At 44.7% G+C, this 13,536-nt stretch overlaps 1 protein-coding gene across 2 annotated transcripts in view; it reads left to right on the top strand.

The window, feature by feature from the left end:
* Positions 1 to 13,536, top strand: part of LOC142559855 (inactive phospholipase C-like protein 1) — a 195,538-nt gene that overhangs the window by 156,736 nt on the left and 25,266 nt on the right. For both annotated transcript variants that reach the window (XM_075671533.1, XM_075671534.1), the window contains exons 15-19: positions 121 to 201; positions 373 to 469; positions 1,449 to 1,628; positions 4,196 to 4,374; positions 9,996 to 10,134. In XM_075671533.1, coding sequence (XP_075527648.1) covers positions 121 to 201; positions 373 to 469; positions 1,449 to 1,628; positions 4,196 to 4,374; positions 9,996 to 10,134 — 676 coding nt within the window. The remainder of the gene's footprint in view (positions 1 to 120; positions 202 to 372; positions 470 to 1,448; positions 1,629 to 4,195; positions 4,375 to 9,995; positions 10,135 to 13,536) is intronic.

The raw sequence follows: 13,536 nt of genomic DNA, 5'->3' as shown, positions 1-13,536 counted from the left end.
TGCCAGGAGATGGAAACACTGTGACGACATATAGACATTGTAAACCGTGGTTCAAAATGTTTTGAGGACCACTCATAACTGTAGTGTTCCTGTTGTTGACTAATGTGTTGCAACTTTCAGAGTAAGAAGCTTCCTAAAGATTCTGAGGAAGCCGAAATATCCGAAGAGGACGACTTCGTTGACAAAAACAGCAATCACTCGGTGAGTGCTGTCAACAGTGTGAACGTTGCCATCGCCTGTTAGTGTTTACTTGTTGCTTCCAACGCTGTACAGGTTTATTTCTGCGACATAGACTTAATACGCATATTGTGGTTGCTAGCTGAGACGTGAGCCCAATGTGAGTGATGCAGTTCCTATTTTGACCACCACCAGGAATCATCCAAGAGGCTGAAGCTCATCAAGCCACTGTCCGATTTAGTGGTGCTGTCCAGAATCCACTTCAGTGATTTTCCAACTTCACAGCAATCACGTAAGTGAAGCACGTCTTTCCTTAGCTTAATTGAAAGCTTGTGGCTTTCCATTGTTGAGAATGCTCAAAAGACTATTGTGCACTGAAATCTTGTTGCAGGTGAAATTGAGAGAGAATTGATAACAAAGGCTAGGCCAGAGTGCACAATAAATGAAAAGATCTTTAGTGTCTGTCGAGTTATCAAGCGATTGGTAGTAAAGCTAAGAATTTCAGCATGTAACAAACCATTGTGCTACGTCAAGAAACTGTGCTCTGTTATGATGTTTTTCAACAAGGTAGCCACTACATGGCACCATGTGACCAGGAACGATTGCAGGTGCCCTAGTTGCAGCAAAATATATCAGGTTTTGTTGCTAAAGCACATGTCAGTTTTTAAGCATAGGATTCTTACAAGCACGCTGAACAAGCACTGAGCCGCATCCTAGCACATTCTTACAATCTCACAGAGCCTTACCAGTCTAGTAAATGTCTAGTTGACTCTAGTAGAGCCATGCCAGCTTTAAGTCTTGTAGAGTCTTGACAGTCACTCGGAACCTTGGTGTTCTCTTGGGTCATCCCTTTCACCGATTTTGCCAAGTCTTGCCAGTCACCATTTGTTACTGGTCGCCAGGCAACAAAGTAATGCATATAGTGGAGAAATTCTATGCCACTGGTCAAGCTAGGAGCTGTCACCACCTAGGACTGGTCCTCTACCAAATAAGACATAAGCAGTGTTCCTCTATGGGTCCTTCAGGATGCTCCAGACATATAAACTCACAAGTGCTAGGACAACTTCAAACAAATTTGGGGAAATTGATGACAGGTAGTGTTGAAAGTTGGACATGCACACGGAAGAATGTACTTAGCATCAATATCGTGAAGTGAGCCATGCATCATCACCATTGAAAGGCTTTTGTCAATGTCACTGATAACGCCTGTCATTTAGCCGACTCTGATTGTAAAGCTCTGCACTCAGCAGTTTCTTATTGTGATCTTGCAGAGTCCGAGGATGAGGTGTGCACTTTCAGTGAGACTTCTGCTCTCAAGTTGGGCCACGCCTTGGCAGATGAAGTGGCAGCGCACACTCGTCGCTTTCTGGCGCACATCTCGCCAACGGCCAGTCGAGTTGACTCGAGCAACTACAATCCCCTAGAATTGTGGGCATGTGGCTTCCAGATGGGTAAGCTCCTTCAATGGCTTAAAAGGATTAGCTGGGGGCCTAGCTGGTGTGTACTTGACACGATTAATGTGCAGTAAAACAATACACAATACAAACAAAAGGGGGTGGGCATGGGTCAGGCACTTGTCCTCCGTCCACCCCCTTTTATTTGTTCTGTGTTTGTTTTTGGCACACGTTAATCATGTCCTCAGATAGGTTTATCATTTAATGCAGAACGTATCCTGCATGAACCATGGCTGTAGAATCTATCATGCCTTCTTCATTGGAGTGGCACTTGTCAAGAATGCAGAAGCTCAGCTTGGCAAGAAGCCTGAGTACAGCACAAGTAAGGTTAAAGAAAATAAAAGGTGTAATTAATGCTAAGGAACAGAGAGAGCATGGCTTCACTTGATTATTTTATTTATCCATTTATTTTATTTATTTACACATACTGCAGCCTCGGTGAGGCTATTGCAGGAGTGGGCACTGAGGGAGTGAAGAGAAAAAAGTAAGTGAAAAACAAAATACAGGCACAAAAAATATGAATATCGAGTAAATGCAATGGATTTCAAAAATTCTTGCATCGGTAAAGAGCGGATGCTTCCAGGTAGCGAATTCCAGAGTTCAATGGCCAGTAGAAAGAAGCTGTGCTTGAACATCTCCGTTTGGCAAAAGAAATGGATGAGGTTAAGATTATGAGAACTCTTAGTGATAGAAGGTGTACCAAAGTTCAAATAATTATTTATTATAACAACGCGCTTAGAATGAACCAGCGTGTGCAACAATTTAATGCATTCTAAACGGCGGCGAGATGAAAGAACTGTGAGACCTATAGCTGTATAATGGAAGGAAGGGGAAAAAGCTTGGTTATAGTTGCGAAAAATGAAGCGCACCGATTTTTTTTGGACTGATTCTAATTTTTTAATATCAGATTTCTTATGAGGATTCCATATGATGCAGCCATAATCAAGAATGGGGTGGATAAATGTTTTATATGTCAGCAGTTTGGTATCCTTTGGAGCCTTACGCAATGAACGATGGAGGTAACCGAGACGTCTAAAAGCTTTGTTACATATGATATCAATGTGTTTTGACCCTGACATGTCATGAGAGAAATGAAGACCAAGGTAGTTAAATTCGGTCACTCTTTTTAAATCCTGACCATGGAAAGTGTACGAGAAAAGTGATGGAGATAGGTGTCTGGAAAAGGACTTGAAAGCAGTTTTAGAGAAATTAATGTTAATTTGGCATTCCTTGCACTGCCTACAAAATTTTGCAATGGTGTCATTAAGTAAATCATGATCCATTGCTGTGTTAATATTGCGGTAAAGGATGCAATCATCAATCTAAAGACGAATATTAACGAACACACAATATTCTGATAGTGATAACTGATAACTGAAAATAGGAGCAAGAAGTAGACTTGAACACAACTTGTATTGCATAGAACAGAGAGCCAGTTGTTGATCAGAGTTGTAGTGTAGATATTAAGTGAACATAAAGGTTTATCAAAACTAACTGAGGATGATATACTAGTGGGACGAAACCCTGAAATGCACAGTTACGTTTTGGCTATTATTATTGTAAGAAAGGCTTAATTGTTGAGTCTGACAAAAGGCCTTTATTCTATTAGAGACCTAATTTGCATGACAGTGGTGGGAATGGGCATGACTTTAACACCATATTCAAGCTGTCATCAGTCATAACTAGAGACTGCAACACATAGACTGCCACAACTGCCTGTAATTGGTGCCATTGTGAGAGTTTTGATTTTATTTCCATACCTGCTTTCATATGTGGCAAAATCTGGATTCATTCTTCATTAGAATAATCTGGTTGGTAGCCCAAATGTAATGGCAATAAATAAGTCATTCACTTGCATGCCGGTGTTACCGACATTTGGAGCTGCACTTGTATTCGAAGCCAGAGCTCACACTGACTCTTTAATTTTTTTGCATTTTGTCTTGGCTGTATGGGTTTCAGCTGTGTCATGCAGAAGAAAACAAATGGAGCACTGTTGTGCCCAGGAACGTAGTGTTTTAAAACTTTGTTTATGATTATTTTCATAGTTTAGTCAAATTTCTTTAGAACAAACAAACAAAATGTAGAAATATGTTACCAGAAGTTGACGAATAAAGTTTACTGAAGTATTCAGCTTATCAGACAGCTCAGACTAATTGAGTTTTATATCGGAGGACGTAAATGAGCACAGTTGACTTCTGTTAATTTGATCCTAATGGGACCGACAAATTTGATCAAATTATTCAGCGGGTCAAATTAAACTAAATTAATAAAAAAATGCCAAAACACACCACTGATTCATTTGGCAGTATTTTCCTGATTCTAGCACACCCTTGAATTAAACTCGCGCCCACTTTCTATGCGTCCAAAGTAGAACACTAACATAGAAATTGGAATAAAGCTCCTAAATGAAGTAGAAATCTAATGTCCACCCAATTTTTTGGAAGGACAACGGGCAAGGGTGTAATATGTATTGCACAGTGGTGCATCTGGTATGAAATAAGCGAGAAAGAACACATGGCAACAGCTTGGGCAAACCAACTTATTCTTCCACGATTCTGCTGCAGCGGCCATGAATGTCCAGACATCGGGTGTATCGATGGATCTACATCGTGGCTGGTTTCGACAAAATGGTGGCTCTGGCTATGTTCTCAAGCCGCCTTGCCTTCGCCAACCGTGGTCCGTCTTCAATGCCTACAGACGGGAAACATTCTCTGATAATGAGCCTCTTTACTTGCGGGTCAAGGTATGTGCCAGAGCCTTCGAGTGGTGCAAGATGTCGTAGTAGCTGGTGCTCATGGTGACACAGTAAAATAGTGGAAGCAACAAATTGAAAGCCAGTTGACATTGATTAATTGGGATGACTGCATGATTGCGTCTTGTTACGAAGTCTACGTCTTGTTTAAGTGCCAATCACGGTACATGCCCAGACCTTAGAGTGGTGCAAGATGTTAGTAACTGGTGCCAATAATAGAACATTCAAATACTAGACATGAAAAAACAAAATGAAATTAAAATAGATGTAGACTGCTTGGAAAAACTTCATGACACCTCATGAACAATGCCATGCAAGGCAGAACTTCATGAACAATGCCTTGTTGAACAGCAGAGGAGCTACCTGAGCCAGGTGAAGCCACTATTCGAAAAGTGAGCTTGAGTGCCCCATAGCCACAGCCCCTGCATGCCAGTATTTTCTTCTCTTCTCGTGCTGTTTCGTATGTTCACTGATAGGTGGTGTTAGTGTGCTGACAGAAATGAGAGCATTGCAGTTGCTCTCTTCTATCAAGTGGCTTAGGTTAGCCATTTGAATAGAGTGAGTATGGGAAGGGCATAATATAAGCAATATGAGTGATAATTATTTTGGTAGGCGTTTCGTGATAGTTGTGGCCTTGTGCCTGGGACAGTGGCTAAACTAAGCTTGTAGGCAGGCAGCTGAAGCTTGGAAACAAGTAAGAAAAGGTCAGATTTCTTGGCTCAGCGTTGAAAATTTTACGTTTGTTGATTGTATATTAGTCTTTGTGGAGCAATTAGACTTTGGTGCAGCAACCAAACGCATGTGTCAACATTGCCGTTAAGTGCAAATTCTGGATCGCATACAAAATAGCCTACAAAAAGGAAGGGAATGTATGGCTAGAAGTGAGTTCACTTGTATTGATGTTAGTGTGACATCATATGTGGGAGCAAAATCATTCACCATGACTGCATTGAGGCTGTACTGTATTTGCTAGTGTCTTGAGCAATGTAATCCACAATTTTGATGTCCAGTATGTCATTTTACTTACAACCAGGCTGCTCAGACTCTTCCAGCTGCCTTAGCTTTTCTTTTTCCCCACTTCAGCACACAATTTTTTTTTCTTTTTTTGCATTTAATTGCTATGCTACCCCAGTATCTGAGACTTCTTTTGTGACTGTTGTACAACTTTCTTGCTACAGTGTAGTCTCAACCAAGGTTCTTTTTTAGTGGTCACTAGGTACACTCCTCCATGTCTGTAACGTTCTGCTGCTAATCACAAAGTCACAGACTTGATTCCTGGCCCCTCTGACCACATCGTGAAAGGAGAAAAATGCAGAAAGGCTCATGGTACTCAAATTCACTAGAACCTCGTTCGTACGTTTTGGGGAAAAACGCGACAAAGAATGTACTAACCGAGAAAACGCACAATCCGAAGTAACTAAAAAAAAAAGTACAAACTCAACTGTAGTTGACAGCTACATAATGCAAAGAGTTGCGCGAATTGCTGTGTACAAGGCACGATACGCCGACACCCGTCGAGTTGGTGGAGCTTCGGCGGCCTGAGACACGCTTTGTTGTTTTCCTGTTGCACAGTGTTTAAAGACGGTGACGGGAAACCGAATCGAAAAAGAGCTGGTGGGCGACGCTGCATGCCACCAAAGCGAAATGTGATGCTCACATCGTGCCGCCTGCAGCTGGGAATGACGACACATTTGGATTATCGCCTACTAAAAGCGTGCAGTATGCTACCAACGGCACTATGCGCTACGCCCCGAGTGCTGTAACACAGATAGGTGAAGATGTTTATCGCAGTAGGTTTGGTGGCGACAGCTGCAAATGAGGTGACGACCCAAGAGGTGTGCTGGTACCGAAATAAGAAACTAAGTGCGTGCCGCCGTTTTCATGTGATGGATGGGCGAGTATTGCAGGTAAGGTGATGGGGCGAGTGGCTTAATCATGCGCACTTCACACCTGTTCTTGTTTACATCGAATCTGGCAGCCGGAAAACGTATACGATTGCAGTCTGTTGCAGGGAAACTGTTACAGACTTGCACTTTTGGGTTGTTGCCTGTTAAAAGCGGGCAGTACACTTCCAACGGCATCACGCGCTGTGAAACAGATAGGCGAAGATGCTTATCTAAATATGGTTGGCTCCACTAGCTGTAATTGTGGGGTGCAGTGACTCCTGAGAAGATTTGCTTGCACCCAATAAGAAACTGAGTGCACACCGGCATTTTTACGTGATATGGGCGGGCGAGTATTGCGGTGAAGCTGCCGCGGTGGGCAGCTATATATTGTTCTTGATCTCAGGCGCCTCGTGCATTTTCTTTTTTGCATGGGATCTAGCGGTTGGAAAGCGTATCATACGATCACAGTTTGGTGATGTACAAAACATTAGTGCCAAAAAATCTTTTTACAGGAGTGTATGAACCGGTAAGAAATAACCCTAACTCTTTTGGGTCATTTTTTTGTTGTTCTCGATCGCAAATGTTGGGGCCGAAAATCATATGTAAGGGGATTGTATCAATGATGTTCTGCTGTACAAGTGCATGTTAGAAAACCTCAGATAGCCAAAATTAATCCAGAGCCCTCTACTATGTTGTCCCCTGTAACCTAACATGCAGTCTTAGCACTTCAAAAGCCCCATAACTTTTTTACGTATGTTCTGTTGCTTACATTGTATTCGTCATTTTTAGGTAAATCAAAAACAAAAGACTTGTGCAGTAGACAACCAAGAAATCATAGAAGACAGTCTCTCCCACTTAAAGGGGCTCAAAACTAAATTTTCAACAGCAAGAGGCTCGTTGCTACCACTATCTAATGCCGCATGGATACATAGCTGTGAAGATGCTCTGGAAATGTGGTTTGACAAATATAATAAAGATTTGAAGTGTTAGCTAGAAGGGGGAACCTTTTCTTTTTTATTTCTTTCATCATTTTATCAGACATGGTGGTCAATTGCAAGTCCTTTTAGCTGTTATGATATATTAGGCTGCTTGCTCTCGTGCCTGACTCAGTTTGCAATGATGCGGGGCCCACTCTTGATCAGGGCCAGAGAAAGCGTGCCTGACTCAAATATTCAGCAGCTCACCCAAGCAATTGGAGGCTGGAAGTGGAGACATACTGTGCTTCTTGTCTTCTAAACAAACAAGGCATGTACTATTATGAGCAATATGAAAGGGAACACAGGAACGCATAGAAAGCACCCTCAGACCCAGCTATGTGGGTGCTATGCAGCGGCTGCCGTCGGAAACCAAGTGGAAAGGGGGACGCTGTTCTAACAACTGTTCGCACTCCCGTCGTGCATCTGCAAAGTGCGGAATTTCGCATCGCCAGCAAGCGGTGATAACACTGTTAGATATTGCGTCGCTGATAACTTTTTGCGCCGAACCGTTACAAAAGGTAGCACTGTTCCTGACTTCGATATTAATTTATGGTAGATCTTGTAAATCAGGAAAAAAAATGGTATTTAAGGGTGAGTTCAAAATAAGTTTATTGGCGCTTGCCGAATATTAAAAAGATATTAAAGCAAATGAAATAAGGCAATAGCGTCATTGCAGCTTATGCTCGTCCTTTGTTTTGGTCGTTAGTAGCCTAATAACGCGTCATGCCACCGTCGACTTGAATGACGGCCTCCATTCTTTGTGGCAGAGACGCGTAGAGAGCCTCGATAAATGCGGTATCACGCTGAAGGCGCTTCCACTCGTGTTCTATTGCTTCCCATAGTTGGTCGGAGTTCGCCAGTTCTAGTGACCTCTTCAAAAGGTTCACTTTCACACGGCCCCAAACGTGCTGTATAATGTTCATGTAGGCACCAGTGGCGTAGCTAGGTCGTCTGGCACCCGGGGCCCGTAGGTCTTCTGTCACCCCCCCGAGTGTAGCCAGCGGAAAGAGGGGTGTCTTCAGACGTATATGACACCCACCCGCTGGCCCCTTGAACCCGGGGCCCATGGCCCCCCAGCGCCCCCTGTTGCTACGCCACTGGTCGGCACCCTTCGCGCACCACTGAAGTTGCATTACCCCTCGCTCTTCCAAAAGGCACGTCACGTCCTTCTATGTGTGAACGGGAGACAAGTCCTGCTGGAAAAAATAACACCCATCCGAGTGCGGCCCGTTCAACACATAGGGAATCATCTGGTGCTCGAGCAGAGTGCAATACGCAGCACTGGTGAACCTCCCATCAATTCTCACCAGTGGGTCTAGGCCTTCGTGGGAGATCGCCTCCTAGACGTTCGCAGACACGTGTCCGCTGGCGGCCACCTCCTGGATATTCTGCAGACTAAAGCGTGTGTTTGCGGTCCGCCACACTCTCTTTCGTTGGTCCCAGCGGCTCGAGAACGTGGACTCATCAGAGAAAACTACATACTTCCACTCACTCTCGCTCCAGCTGCAGTGTTCAGTAGCAAACCTCAGGCGAGCTGCTTTCTTGGCTGTGGTGAGCAGAGGTTTCTGTGTGGCGATGCGACTTCGCAGTCCTGCTTCTCTAAGCCTTCGTCGTACCGTGCTGTCGCTCAAGTTGTCCAAGCCAAGAGCACCTCGAACGTCCTTCGCACTTAGAAATGGTTTGTCGCTGACAGCAGCCACTATGCAAAGGTCTTGATCGTTCATTGTTGATCGGGATCATCTGCGGTGCGGCGCATTGTTTATGCGTCCTTCGTCTTGGTAAGCCTGGATAATCCGGTTGACCGTTTTCAATGGGCGGCCTGTCACAAGGGCAATATTGCGCTGCGTATAACCTCTTTTAGACATTTCTATTATACCTTCCCACTGTTTAAGACGCACTTGAGGCATCTTGAGGCTACAAAATCAGAGTTGACTGCTCTGCGTGGGCCACTACAGTGTGCTACGTGAATTTTTCTGAACGAACTTCGTGCAACAAAGTTGCACGAGAGACAGTTTATCAATGTTCTTCTTAAACATTTTTCTTTATTCTATTCCTCTGTTGTCATTAGTTCGAGCGCCGCCGCTGTTCGAAGTGCCACTGACAACCGGGTGCGTCGATTCAAATAAAGAATCGGTTTGAAATACAAGGCAAACTTGGTCTAAGAGACTATCAAGCGGTTACGTGAAGAAAAAAAAAGAAAGAAAAGAAAATGAATCGGCGTAAGCCACTGGCGACGATCACAGTCTTATCGGCTGTCGGACGATCCATGACGTAAGCTGCTCCTTTGTAGAAATGCCAGGGTGGTGGGAGTGCCAACAGTTAGTGGAAGAGAGCCCTCCTTTCCCTCTTTGTTTTTCACAGCGCCATCTACGTATCGCTCCGAGTCTGTTTCGAGGCTGTTTGCCACGCGTTCCTGTGTTCCTTTTCATATTGCTCATGATAGTACTTGCTGATACAGCTGCATAAAACATCCTGCAACTTTTGGGGCGGTGTTTCAGTGGAAGATGTAGCAGCCATGTGATTGGGATTTGTGCAATATCTCGGTCGCACTCCCAAGTAAAAGATGATAGCAGCTGCAAGTACTCTTAAATAGAATGCAGCGCTCTGTATGAACCAAGCAAATGTGATCTGAGTGCATGGCTTTGACCAGTGGTGTGTAAAGCGAACTGCCAGACTGCTCTAGAGCAACCAAAAGTGTGCCATTAGTGGTACAGTACCTTCTGACCGATGTTTTCACCCTGTTCAACAGATTATTAGTGGCCAGCAGCTGCCACTGCCCAGGGGTGCCTCAAGCAAGGCCACGGCCATCGACCCCTACGTGACTGTGCAGGTGTTTGGGATTCCCACGGACTGTGCTGAAGCGCGTACGAAGACAGTGTCCAATGAAGGTCAGCACAATCGCGGCATAATTTTTGAAGTGGGTGTTGTGCAGATCAACATTTCTTAAAAGGGTCCTGAACAACCCCTCGGGCTTGGTAAAAAACTTAGTCTGCGGATAGCACATGCTGCTGTGAACACCTCAGCCAAATTTTGCTGTTGTATGTGGTGCGTAGAGCTCGCAAATGGAGCGATAAGTCAGCTTTTTCTAAAACACTCTTTTCAACAGAAGCCCGCTCCTCATTCTCTTCTGGATGCTTTATTTCGTAGTAAAGCAGATTTCCATACGTGGCTGCTATTGGCCAATAGCTGACGTCAGTCAAGAAGGGTGTTTTGATCAGTGCCCTTCTTCCTACTGTTACTGTGTATATTTATTGACAAAGTTCAATAAACGGGCTGAAGAAAGCAAAAATGTGCTTTCGAATTTCGATAATAATTCTGTACTTCCAGAAGATGTCGACTACCTATGCGCGCATACGCTTGGCCGCGACCACCCGCATAGGTATCAAACTTTAGCTTCCTTGCTTATCGGTGTCGTAGCCGGCGGGCCTCACAAATTTCAACTAGTTTTGAATGCTCAACTTGCCTCAAACTACGTGAAACCTAAGCTTAGACCACAGGCACACTTGCCAGCCCATGTTCACTCCTGGCTGCTCCTGGCTGCTCCTGGCTGCTCCTGGCTGCTCCTGGCTGCTCCTGGCTGCTCCTGGATAGACGCCTTGGAAGACTAATTGATAGTGCTTCAAAAATGCGCAAATTGTATGTGGCTACCATCCGTTAGGGAAGCTGGTGAATGACAAAGCTAGTCCGCACCATGTGCATAGCATGGTTAGACTTTAGCACATACATGCGAGCACACACCCAAGCCCTGTCGTGCACGAAGTAAATGATGCACACACGCACTGCAGTTGCATGTAGCTGCGGTCTTCTACATAGCGTAGATACTGCGGCCGCTGCGGTGTGCTGCCACGAGTCCACTGGCTAAGTGCATTGTGGCTCGCTGAGGTCAACTGCGTTTGGCTTACGATTGGCCTGTCATAGGCACCAAGATCGGAAGTAGTGGCATCTACGTTAACCTGCAAAAGCAAATTTGAACTGCGCGCCATGGCGATATTTAGAAGGTGGAGCATTGTGGGCACACCCCGCTCCGCCATAGCCTTCACAGTGCAAGGCATTGAAGAAGGAATGGGACCACAGGGAAGAGGATGTCTGATTGCAATAACTCCGCTTCTGCTGAACGCATTGAAGTATTTTTTGCAGCAAAGTATTTCTGAAATAGCCTATCTTTACTTCAAATACATTCCTCCTCTTCAATAAAAAGTGGTTCAGGGCCTACTGCAATGCACAGAAGGTAAAACAGCAGAGAAAGTGCTTTTAAATTAGCAATGCTGGTTGCCTACCTAAAGCTTACTGCGAGCAATTTAGAATAAGAGTAAGGGGAACCAAGGAGTTCGATTTTAGTCAAGCAAAAAAACCATTTGAAGATAACATAGCCAACAAAAACTCAAGGGAATTAAATTTCTTTCATTCTGCTGTTGAAGTAACCGAAGAGAGAGGCTAAACTTGCCATAATTTTATTATTGGTGGCGTAGAGGTAAAGCATCTGTCTCGCATGCAAGAGGACCATGATTTGAATCCCGGGGCCGCGCAATTTTCCACCGGATTAAAAAAAAAGAAGATCCACGTGTTGATAAAATTGCATAAACAGGCCTGGAGTGCGGCCTGATCCCAGTGACCAGAACCGGTGATGCACTCCCTCACCAGAGCAGGCTTGGCCACCCTGGTGCAGTACTTGGCCGCAACCTCCCATATGAATACAACAATCAAACCCCGGCCCTCTGTCGCCAGCAGCTTCGAAGCAACTGACCACAGCGGCAGTTAGACCTGCGATGCAGCAGAGGCTGCTAAGAATCCCTTTTTCCGGAAAGGCCTCCATTGGAATCTGAACCTGGCAACGTTTAACGCTAGAATGTTATCTAGTGAGGCGAGTCTAGCAGTGCTATTGGAGGAATTAGAGGGCAGTAAACGGGATATAATAGGGCTCAGTGAAGTTAGGAGGCCAAAAGAAGCATATACAGTGCTAAAAAGCGGGTACGTCCTGTGCTACCGGGGCTTAGCGGAGAGACGAGAACTAGGAGTCGGATTCCTGATTAATAAGGATATAGCTGGTAACATACAGGAATTCTATAGCAATAACGAGAGGGCAGCAGATCTTGTGAAACTTAATAAGAGGTACAAATTGAAGGTCGTACAGGCCTACGCCCCTACATCCAGTCATGATGACCAGGAAGCCGAAACCTTCTATGCAGACGTGGAATCGGCTGTGGGTAAAGTCAAAACAAAATACACTATACTGATGGGCGACTTCAATGCCAGGGTAGGCAAGAAGCAGGCTGGAGACAAGTCAGTAGGGGAATGTGGCATAGGCTCTAGGAATAGCAGAGGAGAGTTATTAGTAGTAGAGTTTGCCGAACAGAACAATATGCAGATAATGAATACCTTCTTCCGTAAGCGGGATAGCCGAAAGTGGATGTGGAGGAGCCCGAATGGCGAGACTAGAAATGAAATAGACTTCATACTCTGCATTAACCTTGGCATCATACAAGATGTGGACGTGCTCGGCAAGGTGTGCTGCAGTGACCATAGGATGGTAAGAACTCGAATTAGCCTAGACTTGAGGAGAGAACGGAAGAGACTGGTACGTAAGAAGCCGATCAATGAGTTAGCAGTAAGTGGGAAAATAGAGGAATTCCAGATCAAGCTACAGAACAGATATATGGCTTTTAACTCAGAAAGATGACCTTAGTGTTGAAGATATGAACGACGATCTTATGGGCATCATTAAAGAGTGTGCAATAGAAGTTGGTGGTTACTCCGTTAGACAGGATGCCAGTAAGCTATCGCTGGAGACAAAAGATCTGATCAAGAAACACCAATGTATGAAAGCCTCTAACCCTACAGCTAGAATAAAACTGGCAGAACTTTCCAAGTTAATCAACAAGCATAAGACAGCTGACATAAGGAAGTATAATATGGATAGAATTGAACATGCTCTTAGGAACGGAGGAAACCTAAAAGCAGTGAAGAAGAAACTAGGAATTGGCAAGAATCAGATGTATGTGTTGTGGTCTTCTCCTCCCGTACTCTTGGGACAGAAGAATGACAGCATAGTAGTGCAAACAATCACAAGGGCATTTATTGCACCTTTCATAGATCAATGCCTGCTAGCCGAGTTGCTATCCACAAAACATGCCGATGGGCGCTTGACAAATCTAGAAGTCCGACTCACCGCAACCGGATAGCGAGCGAATATGTTCGCCCTATGCTGGATCCCAACGCCTGGTCGTTCGCGTGTACGGTCACGCGAATGGTGGCGCGTTCGAAGGCAGGCCACGCGAGGCGGTCTCGCAGAA

This window comes from Dermacentor variabilis, chromosome 10 (genome assembly GCF_050947875.1).
Source record: "Dermacentor variabilis isolate Ectoservices chromosome 10, ASM5094787v1, whole genome shotgun sequence".
In the NCBI taxonomy this organism is placed as follows: Eukaryota; Metazoa; Arthropoda; class Arachnida; order Ixodida; family Ixodidae; genus Dermacentor; species Dermacentor variabilis.
Note: the sequence above shows the minus strand (reverse complement) of the source record. Positions and strands in the feature narration are given on the sequence as shown.